This window comes from Lissotriton helveticus, chromosome 10 (genome assembly GCF_964261635.1).
Source record: "Lissotriton helveticus chromosome 10, aLisHel1.1, whole genome shotgun sequence".
Taxonomy (NCBI): domain Eukaryota; kingdom Metazoa; phylum Chordata; class Amphibia; order Caudata; family Salamandridae; genus Lissotriton; species Lissotriton helveticus.
This window is the reverse complement of record NC_136071.1, coordinates 1093920904-1093945394: the sequence shown is the minus strand read 5'-3', so window position 1 is coordinate 1093945394 and position 24491 is coordinate 1093920904. Positions and strand designations below refer to the sequence as shown.

The following is a 24491-nucleotide window of genomic DNA, read 5'->3' as shown; positions in this document are numbered from 1 at the left end:
AAGAAACATTATGCAAATCTATTCATCACCTAATTCAGTTTAATCGAGGGCATACTCCCCCTCTTCCCCGATAGTGCTACCGGACTCTCCACCACCATCTCCTCCACCTTCACTGCCTGTGCCTATTTCTCCGGTGCCAATGCTTTCACCTTGAGCACCACCAAGGCCTAGTTCGTGCTCCAGAACGTGCCATTGGTCATGCCATCACAGGCATCATTCAAGGCATTCATCCTCTTCTAGGTGCTCTCACGATCGCAGCCATTGATCACGATCCAGGACACATAGATTCTCCAGACATTGATCCAGACACACAACATTCTCTTCTCATCACCAGGACGATATTCACTGGCACTGTCAGATTCTCCACCTCCTCGTATCTCTCTAGTGGATAACATTACCACCTTCCAGGAGGTTCTGGTGAGAGGTGAGTCAAAACCTAATATTCAGAGATCAGTCCCCACACTTACCACATCTGTTATATTTGAGACCATACACCAGCGGTCAGCTTTAAGACCTCTGCTTCCATTGGTGCCAGGTCTTTTGGAGCCAGAATTTTGAACTCATTCTGACCCTAGTCTCAACCAAAAAAGCTTCTTTGAGGCTACAGAAACAATGTAGGCCTCCTGAGCAAGAGCCTCTTTTCCTCTAATCGGATCCAGCTCCAGACTTGGTGGTTATTCTGGCAGCCAAGAAACATCATTCTGCCACCCCTGCTTCTTCGGTTCCTCCTGATAAGTAGAGCAAAAAATTGGACTTGTGGTTTGCAACACGAAAGCGGCAAGTGCTACTGCTCTCCTGGGTAGATGTGATAGAGCGCTCTAGGTTTCTATCTAGCAATTTGCGGACGATCTTCCCGGGACAAAAAGGAGTACTGGAAATCATTACCAAAGGCCTCATGGTGTCCAAACAAGTCATCAGCGCTGCAGTGACCTCCTCCTTGTTGGCGGCACATGAATATTGTCATGGGATTTCCCTAGGCATTCTTGGCTCCGCCTCACATCTCTTAAATCAGAGTCACAGTAAATGATTTTAAATCTTCCTTTTTCGGGGTCTACCCTCTTCGGCAGCCACACAGATGATGAGATGGCTTGCATTAATTTTGAAATGGACTCTTAAGGGTGTTGGCCTAGAAAGACCAAAAGAGCAAATGTGTTCCTTCAGGCTTTACCTGTGAAGGTTTTACCCTCAGAAGGTTCAAATCCTTCATTGGTACCAGAGTCGCCATCAGCCACAACAGCAGCGGCCGTACCTGCAGCAACCGCAGTCTAGAGGGCTATCTTACCAACAACCTGGCCAAGGGGGTAAACCCACAACAGGTACCAATCCTTCAATCTTCCCTTCCACCTCTTCAGTTATGGATTTGGGTAGGGGAAACATCTCACACTTTCTGGTAGAGTAGCAAAAAATAACAAAAGATGCCTGGGTTCTGAATATTGTTTAAAATAGTTATTGTCTCAGATTCACCAGTCCTCCCCCGACCATACCACCAAACCATCAAGCCATCATCTGCACATGCTTTGGGAAGAAGTCCACACCTTGTTACAGAAGCATGCAACAGAGATCGTCCCCCCACAAACAACGGGGTATAGGCATCTACTCCAGATACTTTCTGGTGATGAAAAAAGACAAGAATTAATGCAATCATTTTCTCGACTTAAAAGTAGCCAACAAATGAATTAGACAAGAACATACTTGGTTGCTGGCTTTGCATCACATCTGTCCCCAACTATACCAGGGAGATTGCCTTTGTTCCATAGACTTCCAAGATGTGTTTTTCACATGTCCATCGCCAAAAAATACTAGAAGTTCTTAAGGTTTGTAGTGGATCAGGACCACTATCAATACCAGGTCCATTGGCCTGAAGTCAGCTCCCATGGCTTTCTCGAAGTGCATGGCAGTAGTTGCAGATCATCTCAGGAGGCACCAAATCTTCATCTACTCCTATTTAGATGATTGGTTAATCAAGGCATCAACTTCACAAGAAGCCCTGCATCATTACAATTGGACATGTGATGTTCTCCAATGGTTGGTTTTTCACATCAACCACAAGTCCGACTCCACGCCACTTAGGGGCCACCATCGAAACAGTACAGGCAAGAGTGTTTCCTTCGGAGGAGAGACTTTCATCAATCCATTGGAAATGTCACTCTCTAATGAAAACCTCTTATCCCACGTGAGGTCTGTGTCATCCCTTCTTGGCTCCATGGCTTTTTGTGTCTTCCTCACTCCAAATGCACGCCTCCACATGCGTCTCCTTCAGGAATGTCTCAAGGACCAGTGGGACCAGGAAACAGTCCCACTCCCCCCTCCCATGTGAAGTATTCTCTCACATGGTGGTGTTCTCCGACCAATCTCCTTCACGGGACTCATTTCCACCAGAAGGCCCCATCTCGAACAATAGTGACAGATGCATCGTTACTAGGCTGGGGAGCCCACATGGATCATGTCCAAATTCAAGCCACATGGCCTCCGAAGGAGGTGACATATCAATCTCCTCGAGCTCCGGGCAGTCCAACTTGCGCTGAAAGTTTTTTGTCCATCATGCAAGACCCAGTCTCTGCTTGTTCAAACAGACAATATGACCACCATGTATTACTTCAGCAAGCATGGGAGTACGAGGTCGAGACCTTTATATCATGAAGCCCAAGCAATTAGTAGATGGCTCATAGCCAGAAACCTGCAGGTCATGACAACTCACCTCCCAGGTGTGCAAAATTTATATTCTGGGTTCTGCAAGAAAATCACGAATAGCTCTTCACAACAGAATCAACCGCAATGGATCGCACACCGCTAGCCCCTCCTCCGGATCGCCCCTAAGAATTCTGGTATGTATAGTTCATGAGTGGTTCACCTCAGTAGGTGCAAGTGAGTACTTGTTGTTGTGAAGATCTCTAGACCCGAGACATGGCCCGGGTTTCGGGATATCTTCCCTCATCAGTAGAGAACGTATTTGAGGTGGAAAAGAAGTCTGCCAAGCAACCGTCACAGGCCTTGATGCCTAACAGGCACACAGGTGCGTCATCCAGAAGCTCGTCAGCTTAAAGGCTCAAGGAAGCCCATTTGTAGAATCAACCGCAATGGATCGCACACCGCTAGCCCCTCCTCCGGATCGCCCCATAGGATTCTGGTACGTATTGTTCAAGAGTGGTTCACCTCAGTAGGTGCAAGTGAGTACTTGTTGTTGTGAAGATCTCTAGACCCGAGACATGGCTAGTTGTGCAAGACATATTCTGGCTGTGGGGCTCTGGGGTACTCCACACATTGACTTGTTCGCCACCACAGAAAACAAAAAATGCCAAGACATTGCCTCAAGGTACTTCCAACCAGGGACTCTGTGGAATGCGCTATGGATCAACTGGTCAAAATTTCTGTACACCTTTTCACCAATTTCTTTCATTCCGGCAGTCCTCCTCAAGCTGTCGTACTTGAGGACCAGACTCATCCTGATAGCCCCGGAGTGGCCACGTGAAGGGGTAGTCACAGACCTCCTTTACCGGTCACAGCGTCCACATCTCATGCTGCCATGCCGACCAGACCTGCTAATGAAGTTCGGAGACCTGATGGTTCACCCCAATCTCATCTCTGTGAATTTGGTAGCATGTTTTCTGAGCTAGTGCAGTATAGACACTTGAACCTGCCAAAAGACTGCATGGACATTCTTAAAGAGGCTAGGCGGCCCTTGTCCCGTACAGCATATGCCTTCAAGTGGAAGAGATTTTGCATTTGGTATTCCTCCAAGAGCATAGACCCTACATATTTCCAGGTAGTAGTAATTCTTCCCTATCTTCTCCATTTAACAAAATCTGGCTTGCAATTCTCCTCCATAAAGGTTCATTTGGTGGCTCTTTCTGCCTACAGAAAATGTCCTTCACAAACCACTTTTTTTCAAAATCCCAGTAATCAATGAATTTTAGAAGTGTTAAAGAAAGTCTTCCCTCCCATAAGGCATCCTTCCCCTCCCTGAGAGCTTAACATAGTCCTTTCTTGTCTCATGCAGGAACCTTTCGAGCCCATTCATAAGCCATCCATGTAACAACTCTTATGGAAAACAGTTTTCCTCATAGCAATCACATCGGCTCGTAGGGTTAGCAAAATCTAGTCATTAAGCTCTAGTGAACCTTTCACAGTCTTCCCCTCTGACAAAGTAGTTATGAGGACTCACCTGAAATTCCTTCCCAGTGTTTTTTCGGATTTTTATGTCAATCAGATAATCTCTTTGCCAACCATCTTTCAGAATCTGTCAACACAGGCTAAAAGAATGCCTCAATCCCTAAATGTAAGGTGGGTCTTGAAGTTTTATCTAGATAAGACTTTCAACATCTGCAGACCGGACCAACTCTTTGTCAATTTTGGCCCGGTTCATACAGGCTTTGCCACTTCCAAACAATCCATCTCCCCGTGGATAATCTCCTGCATACTTTTATGTTACCAAAAAGCCAACAAGTTTTTGTCATCTAGACTTAAAGGCTATTCTACTCTCTATCTGCTTTAATGCGAAATATCCCTATTTCTGTGATATGTAAAGCGCCCACATAGAGATCTGTTCACACATTCACCAAACTCTATTGTTTGGATTCGGATGCTAGAGCAGAGGCACAAATAGAACAAGCCTCCCTCAGGAATGTATTTGCTTAATCCAGTCCTATCTTCTCTCCTCTGTTCTCTCCACTGCAATTGGTAGGGATGGGCTTGCTATTCCATTCAAATTCTTATGACTATTAATGAAGATCCCCAAAAAGACAGTAATCCTGGTTCTCTCTTGGGGGGATCGCCATTAAAGTCATAAGCAATCCTCCAACCTCTCCGGTGGACATAGCAGAGTAAATTATTGGACTTGGCTATGACTGGCACCTCTCTTAAAAAAAAAACTGATTCAGCTGTCACCTGCTGAGCATGATGGGATACTGGTATTCTCTGGGTCCTTCAAGACACAGTCACTATTTCAAACTTCCATATTAGCCCATGGGGCTTCACTGTCGTATTATACTTCAGCTCTTACTTTACAGAAAAGGGTTTGAAGGGTTTGTGAAAGAGCTTTGAGCTGTTTTGTAAAACATTTTCCTCACATTATACCTTTATATGGGTACCCTTTTCTAAGTCCAATTTGAAGAATTTCACCACTGTAACCTGTTTTCTAGGCTGCATATTATGTTCTTTCTTAAGTGTTTCTGAAGGCCTTCCTTAAGAAAGGCGAACGTCTATACTTAAGAAGATATTCTATGAAGAGGTGCTCTGGGATTCATTCGTGGATAGAACTATTCAAATGCTTATGACTTTAATAGAGATTCCCCCAGGAGAGAACCAGGATTACAGGTAAGAAACCATACTTTACCTGTAGTCCAGTTCTCTTCTAGAAGAATCCTCATCAAAGTCATAAGCAACCCTCCCACCTCTCCGGACAGGAACTGTTCCTGCCCCCAACAATTGCTTCGCCCAGGATTCCTAATTTCAGTTTTCAATGCTGATGATTTTGATGAAGATTCCCCTGGAAGTGAACTAATAATACAGGTAAGTAACTTTTCCTTCCTCAGAAATTGTAAGATTGACTGCTCTTTACCTTGGTTGAGGCAAGTGACACTGACCTTTATACAACTAGCACTCAGTAGGAGCAACAAGACAACCAATTATTCTGCAGCAGTAAAGTTAACCCGTTTAGTACAAGTAAAAACATACAGACTAGTAATTTGAACACATTTTTATATGATCTAAAACAACTAAAGAGATGTATAACTTTTCCATGGTGTAAAAACAACATGTAACATCCTTATAAGCAAGTGTGTAAATTCATACTATGTATTAAATCAATAAAAACAACTTGTAAATAATAGTGTCAAGATTTTATCCACATCTACGGAGCATGGGTGCATGCAGACTATATGGCCTTCCACAGATTCTATAGTCATCTGTATCTACATTGTGTTAGAGCTCTTGGTACTCTCACACGTTTTAACGTATGAGCTTGACCTCTAGATTTACCCAGCTGTATTATTATAAGTGAGCCAGAGAGTGATGAACGCTTACACCCTCTGTATTTTACATCTAATACAAAGAAGTATACCTAATGGTTTCCCTTCAGAAGATGTGGTAAGATGCACACACACCCAGTTGCACACCTTAAACGTACACTGAAGCAGATTCTTTAACATATGGGTGAATGAATAGCCAGCAATAAATTAGGGGTCTTCTTTGTGTTGTCACTGATTGCAACTAGTAAAGCTTGGAAAAACCTATAACAGTTGTTTTTTGTATCTGAAAGAGACAGTTATAGATTCCTTACCTTAGAATTACCCCCAGGTGTCAGACAGGATCTGGAGAATTTTGTCTTAGCAGTACCCCTGCCAGTCAGTGGGTGGCGTCGGTCAACTCCGCTTCCGTCGTCGGCATTGTGATCGCAGGGATGACGTCGCAGTGCCTACTTAGACGCCGCCCCTGAGCGCTAACGTCAGTTCTTTCTTTTTCTCCGCCAGCCTAGCACAGGTCAGGAGAGTGCGACCCCTTAGCCACTTTTTAGTTTCAAATGTGTTTTATTAGTTTTCCAAACAAAAGCAGTGGTAGACATCGTGACAAAATATAAAGGTATTCGGCGTACACAGCTGACGGGACAGACAAGCATGTCTTCCCTTAGGAGGAAATGAAAAGGGAGGTACATATGCCAAACAGGGAGAGCGATGTCCAAGAAGCAAATGTTAACCGTAGTAGTGAGGCAGGACAATAAAATCAAAAATCAAACCCCCCCACCCGACCCCAACACAACCCCCCCTTCCCCACCCCAACCAGTGTGCCGCGTGCCAGCAGGAGATCGACGAGTGGGCCAGTGCTGAGTGATGTGATTAGCTAAATGTTTACCGAGTGTCATGCAAAGCGTCAGTGAGGCGTAGAACACGAAGATACTTAGGGCATGTGACTTCATTAGATTCCTTGGATAGGAGGGATAGCAATGGAAGCCATAGTTTTTGGAAAGTATTGGAGGAATTTGTGAGTGTGGACTGTATGCGCTCCATCCCAAGGGTGAACCAAAGCTTGTGTAACCACCCTGTGTGTGTAGGTTTAGTTGTCGAGCCCCACAGTGATAAGATGTGTTGTGTAGCTGCCTGCATGGCGATCCCCATTTGTCGACCTCGCATTGATTTCAAAGGAAAGGTGAGGGCATTGGGGAGGCCCAGTACAGTATAGGCCGGAAATCTTGAAATGTCGGTGTCAAAGGTGGAATTAGTGTCGTCTAGAACAGTTTCCCAATAACTCCGGATTTCTGGACAGTCCCAAAGGAGATGGGTTAGAGTGCCCTGTTCCCCGCAGCCCCTCCAGCATAGTGTGCTGCATGTCGGATTCCCTCGGGGAAGTCGAACTGGGGTGAGATGCCAGTACATTGCCAGCTTCACCGCAGCCTCCCTGGCCGCCGTGTTGCGTGTTGTGTGTGAAGCCCTGTAGTACACATAACTCCATTCATTGGGTGTCAATGTCCTGCCTAGCTCCGCTTCCCAGCGCCTTTGACCTGGTGTTTTATCTGGGGTGAGTGGTGGTGTGAGCATCCTATAAATATCTGAAACGAGATGTTAGTCTGTTTCTTTGGTCAGCAACCACTTCTCAAAGGTTGTCATTGGGCGCCCTACCTTGGTGGCAGTGGTCGGGCTGGTGAGCCAGTGCCGGAGTTGGAAATATTGGAAAAGGTGGGGGTCTCCTATCTCGTATCCTTGTTTGATATCTGAGAGGGAGAGAAAGCCCCGTAAGTCAAAAAGATTACCGGCAGAACGACACGCAGAGCCGCGCCATTGTGAGAATGCATGTGGGTCATTGCCCGGAGGGAATTCCGGGTTGTCCAGTATGGGAGTGAATGGGAATGGGGAGGGGAAGGTTGTCAAGCCCCTCTTGAGAGCAACTCTATCCCAGACCTGCATGGTCGTGCGGGTGATAGGTGATTTCAATAGATAACGTGGCCGGTGCTGTCTGGCGAGGAACGGAATTCTCCAGAGTGGAGTCTGAGCCATGGCTCTATCCTGAAAGAGCCATCACTTTTCTGATTCCGGCCTATACCATTCTACTAAGTAACGGAGTTGAGAGGCCTGGAAGTATTGCAGCAAGTCAGGGATGCCAAGGCCCCCTCATCCATACTCCTGTGCGCCAACTGTTTATGAATACGCGCGCGTTGCCCTTTCCAGATGAAGTGGTGGAGAGCGGCCTGCAAATTCTTTAGGGTGCCCACTGGGGGCGCAACCGGGAGGGTCTGAAAGAGATGGAGGATTCTAGGCAGGACCGACATTTTCACCGCTGCGACCCTCCCCAAGAGAGAGAGAGGTTGCTTTGACCAGCGCGTGAGATCCGTCCGGATCTGGGTAGCTAGAGACTTCCTTAGCCACTTTTTGACTAACCTTTGTCGATGTTTTGTCGAATTCTTTTTTGAGTCTTCGACTGGTGCGTGAGGAATGTCCCAACGCCGGACTGGGTTCAAGTCTTACGATTCCTGTCACAAACTGATGTCTTTGACAGATCCGCAGCTCGTGTGCCTTTGGTGTTTGGAGCGCGACCATGACACGAAGATGTCGTCCGACTGCCGGGTCATGAATCCTAAGTTGTTGCGGGAGTGGTCCTGAAAGCTAATGGAGGCCAGGCGGTCGGCTCCGTGTCGTTCCTGTTCCTAGTCTCATTTGAGAGAAAGGTCTTGAGATCGCTCACAGAGCCATCACACCTCGTCGCACTCTAAGTCCTCGAGGTCCTTGGGTAAGTCCAAGAAGAAGAAGGCGAAGAAGCACCAGCGCTCTTTGCCTTCTCCCCGCCTGTCGGTCTAGGGCACCGTCTCGGGGGCCTACTTACGGGACGACTCCACGCCTTCCCCCGTTTCCGGGAGCCGGCGCGTCCACTGGCTGACTCCAAATGTTTTACTAGGCCCTTCACCTAGTTTTTGGGCAGCCGACTCCGCTGGTGCGCCTTCAAGCCCTGCGCTAGTCGGTCAGTGGTCCTGAGCCTCTGATGCCGGCGGCTTCAGCCCTGGCACTGGAGGGCCCCCGTGGATCCGGACCCGGATCGACCCGGTCGATCACACTCAACCTTCCCCGACATCGATGTCAGCCGTGTTCTCAGCCGACGCAGTCTCCATCCTCAGCCCCATCCTCCAGGCCCAAGGCTGGAGCCTTGGGCCTTTAGCTCACTGCAGTGACAGCCAGGACTAACCTCCTGGCAGAGGTGCTTCAGCCTGCAGCAAACTCCTCAACCCCTTCTGCCCTTCAACGAAGCCCTCTCTGACGTCCTTCCTTGGCACCTGGTTCAATCCTAGCACAGGGACTCCTGTGAAAAGGACAATTGCCCACCTCTATCGCCCAGTCCGAGCGACCCAGTTTTCCTCACCCAACACCCTTCCTCCGAGAGCTTGGTGGTCCAAGCCTCTTCTTCCACGGGCGCATTCCCTTTTGCTCCCCCAGATAGGGAATCCAAGTAGCTGGGTCATCTTGGGAAGCTCATGGTCTCTTCCTCCAGCTTGGCACTGTGGTCCATGAATACCGTGTGCCTCTTAGGCCGATACTCCCATACCGTCCAGACCAGACCCGGCCCATTCTCTCCCAGGCAGTGGCAGATGGGAGGGACGCAGCCAAATTCATGATTCAATGTGGACTGGATACCACCGACTCACTAGGCAGAATGATTGCCATGTCGGTAGCCCTTAGGCTCTATGCCTGGTTGAGGACATCTTGCTTTTCGGTGAATGTCCATTCAACTTTCCTGGACATGCCTTTTGATGGTCGTCATCTTTTTGGCGACAAAGCAGACTCTGCACTGGAGCAATTTAAGGATTCTCGGGCTACGGCCAGATCCTTGGGCCTCGCTGCGTCTTCCCGCCCACTCCAGTCTGCTTTTCGCCCCTATCGTACCTATGGAAGGGACACCCAGCCATGTCCGGCCCAGCCTAACCACTGGTTCACGCAAGCTGCCCAACCTCTGCATGGCTTCGATGTGAGACCCAGTGACCTCACAGGTCTGGGAGCCAGCGGGCAGGCCAGAATAAACCCTCATCACCCACCCACCCCCAACCCCCCTGCCGCAGCCTCAAAACCCTCCTTGTCTGACATTTAAGGCCCATCAACAGCCAGCGGGCGGCAGGATTCGCCATCAACTCCCCCAGTGGCAATCCATCACGTCAGACAGGTGGGTTTTGCAAATAGTCCGAAGAGGCTACTCCCTCCCCTTTGAGACTATCTCTCCCTCCATGCGACAATCTTTGGTCCCTGCGCCAGAAATAGATCATGGTTGCTATTCCCGCAACTTTCTCGTGCCCAAGAAGGACAAAGGCCTGCGCCCTATTCTAGACCTCAGGGCCCTCAACCGCATCCTCCAGAAGGAAAAGTTCAAAATGCTCATGTTGGCTCAGATCTTGTCTGCCCTTAGAGACTGGATGGTGATGTTGGACTTGCAGGACGCCTATTTTCATATTCCCGTCCTGCCAGCCCACAGACGCTATCTACATTTCACAGTAGGCCATGAGCATTTTCAGTTCACCGTGCTCCTTTTTGGCCTTACCATTGCCCCTCGGGTGTTCACAAAAGTGATGGCAGTGGTGGCAGCTCATCTGCGCAGATCAGAGGTTCCAATCTTACCCTATCTCGATGACTGTATGTTGAAGGCGGGCTTGTCCCAGGCTGTCGTCTCCCACCTCCAGACTACGGCGGACCTCCTGCACCCACTGAGGTTCACTATCAACTTGCCAAAGTCCCACCGAATCCCTCTCAGACGCTCCCTTTCATCGAAGCTGTTCTGGATACAGTGCAGTGTCGGGCCTATCCTCCCGAGCAGCGAGTCCGATGTTTCAGCCACTATACAGAATTTCGGTGAGAATGACTGAGGCTGCTGGGCCTCATAGCCTGCTGCAGCCTGCTGGTGGATCATGCCAGGTGGCAGATGCGGGCTCTGCAGTGGGACCTGAAGTTCCAGTGGGCGCAGCATCATGGAAATCTTTCTGACTATGTCTGGATCTCCGAGAGGACTGAACAACTGCATTGGTGGGTCAGAGGCAGATCCCTCTCCCTTCCCCAACCAGACCTTACAGTAGTGACTGATGTGTCACTTCTGGAATGGGGAAGCCACCTGGGAGAGGCGGAGATCAGGGGTGTCTGGTCACCAGCGAAGTCTAGACCCCACATCAACCTGTTGGAGCTTTGGGCGATCCGTCTGGAACTGAAAGCATTCCCTCCCTCCCTCAAGGGGAAAGTAGTGCAGGTTCACAGAAAACTCCACCGTCATGTGGTACTGCAACAAATCCAGCGGGTGGGGTCATGGACCCTGTGTCAAGAGCCTTTTTGCCTCTGGACATGGCCTTGGTTCAACACCTGGCAGGTTCAATGAATGCCAGGATAGACCAACTCAGCCGGCGGTGCCTGGTGGATCACAAATGACGTTTTCACTCGGAGGTGGTGCAAGGTCTCTTTCAGCAGTGGTGAGAGCCTTGGTTAGATCTGTTCGCCATCAGAGAGAACGTGCAATGTCAGCAGTTCTGCGCATTGGAATTTTCAAGGCGGCACTCGCTCGCTAATGCTTTTCGTCACGAGTAGAATTGCAGTCTTCTATATGCCTTTCCGCCTATACCACTTCTGCCCAGAGTGCTGAAGAAGATAAAGCGCGACCGGGCCGAAATCATTCTTGTGGCTCCCGATTGGGCACGAAGAGTCTCGTATCCCAAGCTCTTGAACATGGCCATCAATCCTCCCATCAGACTGCCTCTTCGGGAGGATCTTCTGTCGCAACAACAGGGTTCGGTCCTCCACATGAACCTGTCCAGCCTCGATCTCCTTGCATGGAGATTGAGCGGCGACAGCTGGCAGCTTTTGACCTTCCTCCCGAAGTCTGTAATCTCGTCTTGGCAGCCAGACGTCCCTCCACTAAAATGGTATACGCTTGTAGATGGAACAAATTAGTGGCATGGTGCACAGCAAATACTGTCGATGCCCTTTCTGCCCCTCTTTTAGAGGTTCTCCACTTCATTCTTTCTTTGGCCCAGCAGGGCTCTGCTCTGGGCACCCTTAAAGACTATCTTTTACTCATTTTGGCTTTTCTTCGCCTTCCTTATCAGCCTTCTCTTTTCAAGTTCCCTATTGTAAATAGATTTCTTAAGGGCATTACTCACCTCTTACCTCCTATTCCTTTCGTAATGCCCCAGTGGGACTTGAATCTGGTCTTAACTTACCTTATGTGTGCTCCTTTTGAGCCCCTACATAATTGTCCTCTCAGACTCTTGACATTAAAGACTGCTTTTCTATTTGCCATCACCTCTGCTTGCAGGGTGAGGGAGCTGCAGGCTCTTTCTTCTAAACCTCCTTCCCTTGCTGTTCTTCCGACAAGATTGCCCTTCAAACTAGACCTTCTTTTCTTCCCAAATTGGTTACCTCTTTCTACTTAGGACAGACCATCACTTTGCCCACCTTCTTCCCTCCCCCCGCACCCTTCCAAGCCAAGAGGAGGAGAGACTCCACTGTCTGGCTCCAAAAATTGCATTATCCTTTTATTTGGATCGCACAAATCAATTCCGGTTGGATGATCAACTCTTTGTTTGCTATGTGGGTGCCAAGAAGGGTCGGGCTGGGCAAAAACAGACCGTCTCTAGATGGGTCGTCCTTTACATTAAAATCTGCTACTCCTTGACGAAAAGAGAGCCTCAGGTCGGACTGTGCGCCATTCCACCTGGGTGATGGCAGCCACTACTGCTTTGGGATGTGGAGTTCCCCTCGTTGACATCTGCCAGGCAGCTACGTGGGCATCACTGCACACGTTCACCAAGCATTACTGCCTCAATAGTCAACTCCGGAGAGATGGCTTCTTTGGCCGTTCAGTTCTCCAGGACTTTCAGGTGTGAACTTAGTTTGCAGACCCACCTCCGGGGTTGGTATTTCTGAGGTATATATTCTAAGGTAAGGAACCTATAATTGTCTCTTTCAGATGATCATGTTACTTACCTTCGGTAACAATATATCTGTAAGACACATGTATTAGTTATAGATTCCTTACTGCTTTACCCATCCTCCCCATTCTGAAAACTGACTTCTAGAGTACGGGATTCCCTTTCCAGGCCCTAGTTTAGTGCACCTGTGGTCACTGTATTGCATGGCTCTGCGCATCTGGCGTGAAATGTCATGTAAAGAACTGAAGTCAGCGTGCAGGGATGGCTTCTAAGTAGGTACCGCGACGTCATCCCGGCGATCACAGCGCCGACGACGAACGCAGATTCAACCCACGCCACCTACAGATGATGATGATGATAATGATGATAATGATAGTGACATTTATAAAGCGCTCAAATACCAAAAATGGTGTCTCGGCGCTAAGGGTACTGCTGAGGAAAAAATTCTCCTGATGTAGTCTGACGCCTGGCAGTAATTCTAAGATCAGGAATCTATCACTAATATATGTCTCTTACAGATATATCGTTACTGAAGGTAATTAACTTGTTCGTTCAATTGTCACTCTAATCAAAGTAACACTCTTGATTTTGATATCAGACAAAATCCTCCAAAAGTAATGTTAAAGGAGGTGCAATGACTGGGTTTCAGGTAGTCCCAGCTGAAGTGCTACACTGCACCATGCAGGAACTGTCATAGTGAGCACAATGCGTATGTCATCAGATTGTTAAAGTAACTTTTTACCAATAACAGGTCTTCTAGAAAATTAATGGATAGCCCAAGTGAGGTCGCTCGGATTAGGAGTTTTTACATCTTAACATAAACATTTGAGGATCAGGAGCATTATTCCGCATAAATGAGGGTTTATGGCCCATGGAGCTTAGGTACAGCAATAGATAGGCACTGTTAAGTGATTTTGTGGTACACTTTGGAATTTCCTAGCTTGCCTCTAAAACACGATCATTTCCAGGGCATGCCTATGTTCCAAATCAGAGTAGAGACTCCCATTCATCAGTAATCATATATTGAACCACTTAAAAGAAAATGTGGTCTAGCAAATAATACTGCACCGAGCTGTCCTGTGCAACAGCACTAATTGCAATAGTAATAACAAAATCAAGGGCAGACCCATGGTTTTAATTTATCACAGTGAATGTGTTGGACAGAAGAAAGGCGACCTAGACTTTCACTCAGTATTTTGGACAACTACCTTGATAGCTTGAGGTAGAAATTAAAGAGCTATGGTGACATGAAAGTCCTATAGAAATGCATAAGTGCAGCTGATGACTTTGGAAAAGAGTCTCCTACCTTCAGGTGGTAATAATGTTTCTCGTACAATCTTACTTTTAATGCTTATTGAAAGTTTCAGGGGCCAGTAAGGATAGCTAGATCTCTGTCGTAATTCACCACCAACAACTAGAATGCTCACACACCTACCATGCAGGTGGAGAGAAACCCCAGTGTAATCCCTTCAGTTGGGATTCCCAAAAATGCGTACCCTATGGGCACAGCCAAAGGTACGTTTTAGAATAGTGATGTTCCAATAAAAGGGGTTTCTTGCTCTCCCTTAATATAAGCAGAGCCCCTTAAGTGGGGGTCTCCAAAATCTCATGTACCAGATGTACCCCAGCAGTATTCAGGAGCAAAGTGGTCAACCATATTTCCCATATGCAATCTATGTGAGGAAATGCCAGAGTCACTGTAGAGCCGCAAATCACAGTTGCCCTAAACTATCATGCAGAGTGCAGAGTTGATTTCCGTTCTTGCATGGCACTTGCTGTCCACTCTGTAACAGTGAGTGAAGAAGCCCCCCACCCTCCCCTCCAGCTCACAAGGGTGTTGGAGTAGAAAGTCCTAGAGAATGGTAGGAGAGGGTAAAGGGACACCAGGTATTTTGATGCCCTTGTGTGTTAAGGGAAGCCCTGAGGTAGGGTTGTGCAATTACAGGTCACTGTGTGTGGTTTTTGATAGATAACACTCCTTCTCTGCCTGCCGAAACCTGCCCAAGGGATCAGCTTATATTAAATTATGGAAAGGGTTGATGTGTATAATGTTTAGTTTTCTACCTTGGGTTTCCAAATGCCATTGAAACCACAAATTGGAAAATAACCCCGACATTTGCTCATATGTTTTTTTTTTCATTTCAGTGTAATGCTTTTCTTGATTACATGAAGCAGCTTGCAAAAGATGCTTTTTTGCTGATACCGTTAACATTTTCTTTTCCAGATGTTCAAATGTACCTTCCAACCAAGCTATTTCAGTCTTCTCAGCCTTCCCTTGATTTACTAGACTCGAAACATCCACCATTGAAAGAGGCTCAGGTAAAATAAAAATTCAATCCTGCCACGTTTTGTATGTCATCAAAGAGCTGAAAAGTTAGTTTAGAAATGGGTGCCTTTAGTTCTTTGAGAAATGCTATTCTCTAAGCTGACTGAATGTTGATGTTCAGATCATCTGCCAAGATCTTCGCTTTCACATCACAACCAAGTTAAATAGTTTACGCACACCTAACTACAACAGACAAGTATTTAAAAAGTATATATATATCTCATGGATACTTCTAACTTCAGATTACTCAACTAAGAATATTCCCATTCCCCAGGTGCCAGACTGGAACCAGGACCATTTTTCAGCAGTACTCCTGCATGCCATTAGGTGGCTCTGTGTGGCTTTCATTGACTCTGTGCGGCTTTCATTGACTCTGTGCCACCCCAGAAAAGATGGAGCAGAACTGCATATAAACACTACCTCTTCCTTTCTGTGCTCTTCGTTGTAAATCCAAATCTCTGCTCCAAACCTGTCTGTTTGACAATTTTAGGGTGTTAAGGAATGATGTCCCCTCCTAAAACTACAGGTTTCAAACCATGCTGTCACTGCAGTAAACAGATATTGGTAATAGACACATACGAGGTGTCTCTGATGTCTAGGCCCATGCCATGACTCAAAGTCGTGCAATAAATGTCTCCACATGCACCTGAAGGTGATCTGGGACTTGGAGGTAAAACTATATGTCACTGAACTCAAGAAGTTGTTGCGGCATTCACTTGAATCCCATTTCAAGTCGGGGTGTGGGCTCGGCCCTACTCCTGCAGCTTCTCCTATCAGCAGCCACGTTCACATTTGAAGTCCTCTGGTAAATCTAAATGAAATCCAAGGAAAAGAATAGAAAAATAAAGTGGAACTCTACCCCCTTTTGCTCCTCTGAAACCAACTAGAAGCCTAAAGGGCATCACAATGTGAGTTGTTAACCCACAAGGTCTCAGGCCAGGAAACCGATTCCTCAGCTGGTGCCTCCTAAATTCCGAGGGCAGTTGGCAATGCTGCAGCATATTGAGGGCTTTAAAGAGGTGTAGGAACTTGCCTCTCTATGTAGTGCACTAACAAGAAGTACACTGTCTAAAGAGTCCAGTGGGTCCCCAATTGGCTTACAGAGGTTAAATTAACTCTTTCTTTTGTGTCAGTGTGGACAAGCACTTAGGCTTATCAGAGGGTAGTGCTGAGCATTTGTTGTACTCACAGAGGTAATAAATGAGACGCACCCAAAGATTAAATCCGAGACCAAATTAGAAAAATAACACATTTTCATATATGTTGTGGAATCAATATATTTGTTCAAAAGTAAGTACTGTTTTTGTTAGCAATTTTTTGCAGTTAAGTAAATATTTCAAAGTTGTGCGCATTGATGCACAATGCAATCCTATGGAAGAAAAAGTCATATATGCATACTGATAATTACAGTCGGTTTCAGGGCTTCTCCTTGGTTTCAGAGAATAGAGGGCCAATGTCCAAAGTGCTACCAGCAGGTCATCTGGAACTAACTGAAATTTACTGGGAGGAGAGTGCTGGTGAAGTTGGAAGCTAAGTGCTATGAAGAAGTAAACCTGTAAACAGGCTGCACTGGGGTAGTGGGGACAAGTCTGAGGGTTTCCAGATGGTTGCTTGGGTCGCAAGGAGTCATGGAGCAAGGGGCACAGCTGGTTCTTCAGTACCCAGGTGAGGCAGCTCAGCCGCAGAATGGTTAGGTTGGCTGTACAAAGTTGGTCCTCTCGGTTATCGACAAACAGCTTCCAGGGGCAAAATCTGGGAAGCTGCCACCACTCATGAAGTATGTCTCAGTGATGATGATGTCCCTTGACGGCTGCTTGGTCATGGTGCACTGATAATCCGGACTGCACCCTCACTGTTGGTGCTTGGTGCAGTGTGTCCAGTACCCCAGAGGTTGGTGCTGAACGGCTCCAATGCATCCTAGTGTCTTCACACATGGCGAGGGGACAAATCTGGCCCTCTAGAGCACGAGTACCTCTTCCTGGTTGCCTGTGGCGTCCGTGGGGTCAGTGGGCTGCAAGGCGGTGGACCAGACTCTGCTTGTCGGTGCCTGCGGACTGCAGGGGAGATTAGCTCCTCTACTCCAAGGGAGACTGTAGGCGATTTTCGAAGTGCTGGTAGGCTACCCATTCGGTAGTCGGCAATCCAGTAGTTGCTGCCTGTTCTACTGGATTGCAAACTATCGAATGCAGCAGTCTTATTATGGTCTGTTCCTGAAATATAACTTCCAACACGTCTTCACCTTGCAACTTTACCTTTCATGGCTCACTTGAATTGAATGACTATAGCCTCAAGGTGAATATACTGAACCTCAATATTCCAACCATGGACTTAACAGTTCTACCTACTTCTGTATTCAAGTTTCAACCATTTATCGTATGGTTAAAATCTGAGACTTACATTCAGAAGTTCTCAAGACCGTTTACGGGCTCAATAGGTCAAACACTCTGTACGTTTTGTGACACAACTTCGTGATTGGATGTTGAAGCCTTGACAAAGTCACCTTCATGACGAAACAAGCGTCTTCTTCACCGAACATAGCTGCAACATTTGGGACTGTCATCTCTTGTTGAATATTGCTCTACCAATTGAGCTTGGAAACGCCATCATAAAAGTATTTTGCTTTTTTGTATAAACGGAAATTAACTTGACATGCGTTCTGTGCGAATATTAAACCATTGAATTAATGTTTCTTGCAAATATCTTTTGTAACCTGTGAAAAAGAAAGTCATCCTATCGAATTAGATTAAATATGTGTTATTAAACTACACTAAATAAAAATTGGAGTGGTATACTTCTTTAATCAAAGGTAGAGTTGACTTAAGATGAATAGGCAAATAACTGCATCTGAGTTTGAGATCTCATTGCTAATTGACTAAACAACAAGAGGACATTGAACTGGTGATGCCCATCTGGGTTTGATAATGCTGATTTCTCTTTTGCTCCAGGGTTTATACCAATCTATCAGTACTCTTGTGTCATAAATCAAAAGTACTGAGAACTTTGGCTGCACCTAACCTGTCAATTCATCAGCTCTTGGGATATGGTGTGCATCTGTCTAAATCTAGGAGTATTTCCTGGATTTTCCTGTAAATTCCTAGTTCAGATTTAGCGGAAGTAACCTTATGGAAATATATTTGTGATTATTGGGCCCTATGGGTTCATTTGTTGAAAGTATAGAAGATATTATGTCTTCTTAGATTTTTAGCACTAGTGTGATGATCTAAGTAAAGTATGTTTAGTTATGTAAAGTGATGTGTGGCTTGGTTTTCTACGACTACTTTCCTCTTCCTTCTACGGGTGTCATAAGGTTTGAGATCTTTGGCGGCATAGTTCAGTGCTCAGCCTAAGTTAAGATTATTGCACAAATGGTCATTATATAATATGAAAATACCCAGGTGTCTCTTATTTGGGTGCTAATTAAGTGAACTCATACATTGACTAGAGTCTGCCTACAGGTCAAAGGGCAAATCAGTTGCCTGAAGAAATTGTAGTATTCCTAGTTGACACTTTATGAAATGTTTCTATCATGTGATGATCTAAGTAAAGTATGTTTAGTTATGTAAAGTGATGTGTGGCTTGGTTTTCTACGACTACTTTCCTCTTCCTTCTACGGGTGTCATAAGGTTTGAGATCTTTGGCGGCATAGTTCAGTGCTCAGCCTAAGTTAAGATTATTGCACAAATGGTCATTATATAATATGAAAATACCCAGGTGTCTCTTATTTGGGTGCTAATTAAGTGAACTCATACATTGACTAGAGTCTGCCTACAGGTCAAAGGGCAAATCAGTTGCCTGAAGAAATTGTAGTATTCCTAGTTGACACTTTATGAAATGTTTCTATCACCTCTGTCACCAGTCTACTCTTGCACTTGAAATTGAACACCATACATTGTGCAACATATTTTCCCAGATTTTGCATAATGTAAGATATTGCCCTCCTACCAATGTGCATGGTTAGAAGGTAACCATGATTGAGCTGAAAATGTTTTTGAATGGTCGTCATATTAATTAAAGGAATTAGGCAAACCTAAAAGAGAAATCTGGCTATTTAGGCAAAACAATATTATTTAGCAACTTCTTAGGAAAAACGAGTGACACTTTCCTGTGGTCAAACTTCATGCCATTTGTTAATCACATAGGCATCATATGCAGGCATATACTGACAGCAGCGTGGTTCCTCTCCCTTCCCTCCCACTCATAATAAAGGAGGAGAACATATCGCCTTCACCATTCAGAATAATCCACCGTACAAAGTAAGGAGACAAAACAAGGAAGTGTCCGCATGCCCAGCTGCTTGTCCACATCAGTGGTACATCATCTGCATAATATACATTTCATGATGCTTACATATATCTTGCCAATCCCAACTCCTAAATTCCCTTTTCCCCTCCCCTTCCCCACTTTCACTTTAGACCTAGAGCCACAATATCAATTTTACTGTGTACATGGTTGTTGCATGCCATTCACCAGCAGTGAGCATTAATTCATGCCAATTCCCTTTCCGTGCTCCCCAACATCGATACGAGCCCCGTCTCACCCGCAGACCTTTGAGTCCCTGGATTTTGCTCTATAAGTTCTACCAGCATTTGGGACCATGCCCGGAGATCCTCCTCAAACAAGCTTCATTTGCACCCTATCCGCAGTCGCCCATTCGTACATATGTTTCATCCATTCCCCTACCTGTGGGGGCCTAGGTCTGAGCCACGTAATCGAAATACACCGTCTTGCTTGCACTAATCTCAATGTGAGGTAACGCCTGCTTAATTTTTTGGGGGTAATAGGTCTGGCAGTACTTGTCGGATCTCTATAGTAATTACTCATCCTGTGGCTCTCTGAAGGTGTGTGATCAGCATTTCCCAGTATGAAAATAGTGTGGGCAAGTCCAAACCATATGGAGAAAGTCCGCTGCCTTTAACTTTCATATCGAGCGTTCATCACTGTGGGTAGGGTAGATTGTATGTAGTGTGTTCGGGGTGAGGTATACCTGGTGAACCAGATTATATTGTAGGTGTTAAATCATGCGTTAGAGCTGACTGTATGAACCCCTTCATGAACTTTTTCCCAGTCTTTATTAGATAGCAGCTCCTTAAGTATAGCGTCCCATCTCTGTTTTACCTGCAGTACTCCACCAGGTAAGTCATCTCTCAAGGCTCTATATAGTTGTGATATTAATCGTCTACCCTGAGCCATGTATAGCACTACTTTCACTGTGTTAGTACTAGGGGGTTCTGCTGGGAACCACGGGCAGATTTCATGATTCACACTTGAGATCTTTTCATACTGCAGGAATTGTCCTGTTCCCAAGTTAAAGTCGGCTATTGCATCTTCTCGGGTGATAAACCTGCCCTCCATATACAGGTCTCCTAGTGTTCGGCATTCTCCCTCCCTCCACTTTCTTACAGACACAGAGTCTGCTATATAGGCGAAAGGGCGTAACACCCAGAGGGGCATATCAAAGGCATATGGAGCATGATGGACCACCCTTCGAACCACGGTTCCCCAAATCAGGGCCACCTGTCGTGCAATTTATGGGATCCGGGGAGGAACACCCTTTCCACGCATCAAAATTTCAGGTAGTGTGTAACCTTAATGCGTATACGCCAGAAGGGTCATCTCCCAGTTGTTTTCATTATCTAGCCAATGCACTGCATGCTGTAATTGGGAGGCCATGTAACAAAAATCTAAACATGGGACATCTGATAGACAGACTACTAGCCGCAGATGCCTTAACGTAGAATTATACCCAGGCGTGAGACTGAATCCGGAAACTTTTTGCCACAGCATCCCTGCGTGCCAGGGGGACGGCACCACGTGACTCCGCCCTGATGTCGTCCGCATCCATGACATCAGCGAGGATACATAAGTCTCACCCCTGCACGCGTACATCAGTTTTTTCTCTTTTCCGTGTGCAACGCGGATCCGGATTGTATCCTGGCCTGTTTTCAGGCCTTCTTCCCTTTTTCATGCTTTGGCGTTAGTGGAACAGTGTGCGAATGCCTTCGGGCTTCAAGACGCGTACCTCTTGTGCACGTCCCATGTCCGCGACGGACACTCACCAGATTTGCATGTGGTTCCTGGGCAACCACCACGACTTAACGGATTGCGATGGCTGTTAGCACCTTAATCCTAAGTCACAGCACGAGCGCCGGATGAAATTGCTGTTGGTCCGCTTGTCCAGGTCGGTTTCGTCCTAGCGTCCGTCCCCTACCTCGGAAGCAAGGAGCCGCCGATTCCATCTGCAACATCGTCCCTCGCCACGGCCCCAAGGGCGTTGTTCGCCGACTGGTTGGTCCTTCAGCTTGTCTCTGAGGCCCTGTCCTCCTTCAGCGGTGGGCGCCGGCGCCCCTAGAGACATGCACCCCCGCCTGTCGCCTTCCTACCCGCCGTTTCACAGCGTTGGGGCGACTAGGGCCCAAATGACAGCCTACGCGGTGGCTCTGCAGGCTTCTTTGGCCCCTCCTCCACCTCCTGAGACGGCCGCGGATCCCTTGCCTCGCGCCGGGACATCCCCGGAGTCGTCGGGGGCTCCGGCCCCAGCACCAACGGTTTCTGCTTCAGGTTGTAGGAGGGTGGTATCGTCAAGGGGTAGTCCTTCAGGGCTCCCCTCTTCGGCGCTTGGCGTCCCCGCAAATCCCTACAGGGCTCCCAGTGGTGTCGCAGGTGTTTGCCGGGACTTCGGGCTTGCCTCCGAGTCCCCCTCGGTCCTCTGAGTAGGCGGCTGCCTCGCCCGGGGGCCTCGCCGGTACAGTTTCGGCGCTGGGAGCCTTCCTCCCCGGCTCCGATGAAGACACAGGTAGAGGCTGGGACCTGTGGTGTTTTCCCGAGTCCCTCTCGGTCCTCGACGTGTGCGGCTGCCCAGTCTGTGGCCGAGCCGGGGCCTTTTAGGCACCGCTCCTTCACCGTACTGGCGTTGACTCCGCCCCTTTCTCCTGGGGAGCACGTGGTGGCAGAGGTCGACCTGGCGCCGCAAATACCCACTCCTTCGCCGTTCGACATCGGACTCCACGGAGCCATGCCAGCATCGGGTTCTTGATTCGTCTCCTGAGGTTCCTTCCTCTCCTGAGGTCTGTCATCTCTTGGTGTCTTCTTCCCCGGAGACAGGGCGCCACATTGTTGCCTTTTCACCTGCATCTTCCAGGGAAGGCTCCTTACCGTCCCACAGCCTACATCCTCGAACCCTTCTTTCCGTGGCTCGCAGCTGGCTTTTCCACCAGCCTCACCGCCTTCCCCTGGGGCCCCTCAGGTTCCCCATTCATCTGTGGATCCCCCACTGTTCCGGGGCTGGCCGCTTCACCCTGAACTTAGGGACGGACGGCTCAGTCTGCAGCAGTCGCCCACAGATTAATTGCTTTCTCCTCTGCGACACCCTACTGAGGCCAGTGTTGCCTTTGTTCGGGCTATTTCCACAGCCGCTGGTATTCTGTGGATGGGTGAACCTGTCACTCCATTTCCTACGGGTAACCTTTTGGAAGTTCTCCACCAGGGATCTGGTGGACGGGAGCTGTTCCTTCCTTTTGAAGCGTTGCTCCATAATTCTCTTCTGGGGGCGCCCTGCCACGGGTGATCCGGTGCCTCAGCCGCTCCTGCATCGCCACCTTCCGGCTCCACACGACCCTGTCTGCCTTTTCTTCCACCCTTCTACTCGGATTCTCTTCTACGGGCAGGGTTTTCCGTCCTCGCCTGTGGTGTTGTTTCCTCCGTCTCGGGAGGCCTGGTGGCTGGATTCATGGGGGTGTAACGTCTTCGCTTCTTCCAGTGCTGCCTTGCTGGCGCTCAATAATCTGTGTATTGGCTAGGGCTACTTCCAGCCTGTGGGAATCTGTGGAGTCCCTTCTTTCTCATGACTCCCATGAGTGTGCCCGTGCTGATCTGTGGGGCGATGTTTTGGATGGCAGGGAATTGGCTGTGTTTATTCTTTGTGCGGCCTTGGATGTTGCTGATGCTCTCAGCTGTTCTATGGCCACTTCTGTGGTTCTCCATCGCCATGCGTGGCTACGTGATGCTGTTTTTCCTGAAAATATTAGGGAGCGTCTGGTTGACCTGCTCTTTCACGGAGTCCTTCTGTTTAACACTCATCCGGACTCCGTGACCCTGTGCCTCATCCCCTGTTGGGGCTCTGTGTTGTTCAGGCAGGGGAGGTCCGCTCGCAGACCCTCCTTCCCCTTGGGTATGGCTAGAGAATCTATTCTACGTTAAGGAATCTGCAGCTAGTAGTCTCTATCAGATGTACGGGTTACTTACCTTCGGTGACGATGTATCTGGTAGAGACGATTCTTGCCGCAGATTCCTTCATGACCCGCCCTTCCTCCCCGTTCTGCAAGGGCCCTTCCTTGGTCTTCTGCACTCGCCTGCCTCGGGGTGGTTGTCTCCTGCAAGTGCTCTTTTCTTCCTCCCTCCCTAGGGAGATGCTCGTCTTGTTGTTTGCTCCATTCCTTCCTTTCTGGTGATTGGTTGATGGTTTCATGAGTACTCTTGCGCCCCTGCACCCTGGTCTCCAGGGTGGGGTTGCTCGTGTCCTCCTTCCTTTCGTTGCTTGCACTTCTGGCTCCTTTGCAGTCCTTAGGGTTGAGGTCCCTTGGCCGGGTCTCGACCCGTAGCTCTTTTGGGAGATGTCTCTTCTTGCTGTTGTTGTCTGGGGATGACTTGTCGCTGCTCTTTCGTTCTGGCATTGGCGCCCTTCTCAGCTCTGGGCGAGGATGGTAGGTTTCTTGCCTGCTGTGGAATTTTTCACATGCTTTCTGCCCCTGGGGAGGCTGTTGTAATTGTTTGCGGGCTTGCTGTGCTCTGTGCTTCAAGGTCTTTTGGTGCATAATGCCTGACACTATTCTGGATGGTGCTGTTCCTCACCATTCGTTTCTTTCCTTTCTGTTCAGCTGATTTTTTGCACACTGTTCCTGTATTCTCACAGTTTTTGTTAGTGATGGCTCCGCGTTGTGACACGGAAAAGTACTCCGAAGAAAACTGACGTAGACGCGCCGGGGTGGGACTTATGTATCCTCGCTGACGACGCGGACGACGTCAGGGCGGAGTCACATGGTGCCGTACTGTGGCAAAATGTTTTCCGGATCCAGTCTCAGGCCTGGGGATAATTCTACATTAAGGAATCTGCGGCTAGAATCGTCTCTACCAGATACATTGTTACCGAAGGTAAGTAACTCGTACTCCTAGCCCCCCCCCGACACATCGTTGTGAAGGGTACCCGCTTACGGTTTTTGACCCCTGAGAGGTCTATCAGGAGATGATCAAGTGTCCGGAAATAGTGTTGTGGGATGATGTACAGCGAGTATT

General features: G+C 47.8%; 1 protein-coding gene across 4 annotated transcripts in view; it reads left to right on the top strand.

Moving 5' to 3' along the window:
• The window catches only part of PHKA1 (phosphorylase kinase regulatory subunit alpha 1), a 1063236-nt gene that overhangs the window by 664899 nt on the left and 373846 nt on the right, over positions 1-24491 (top strand). For all 4 annotated transcript variants that reach the window (XM_078663812.1, XM_078663811.1, XM_078663813.1 and 1 more), the window contains one exon: positions 15102-15196. In XM_078663812.1, coding sequence (XP_078519938.1) covers positions 15102-15196 — 95 coding nt within the window. The remainder of the gene's footprint in view (positions 1-15101; positions 15197-24491) is intronic.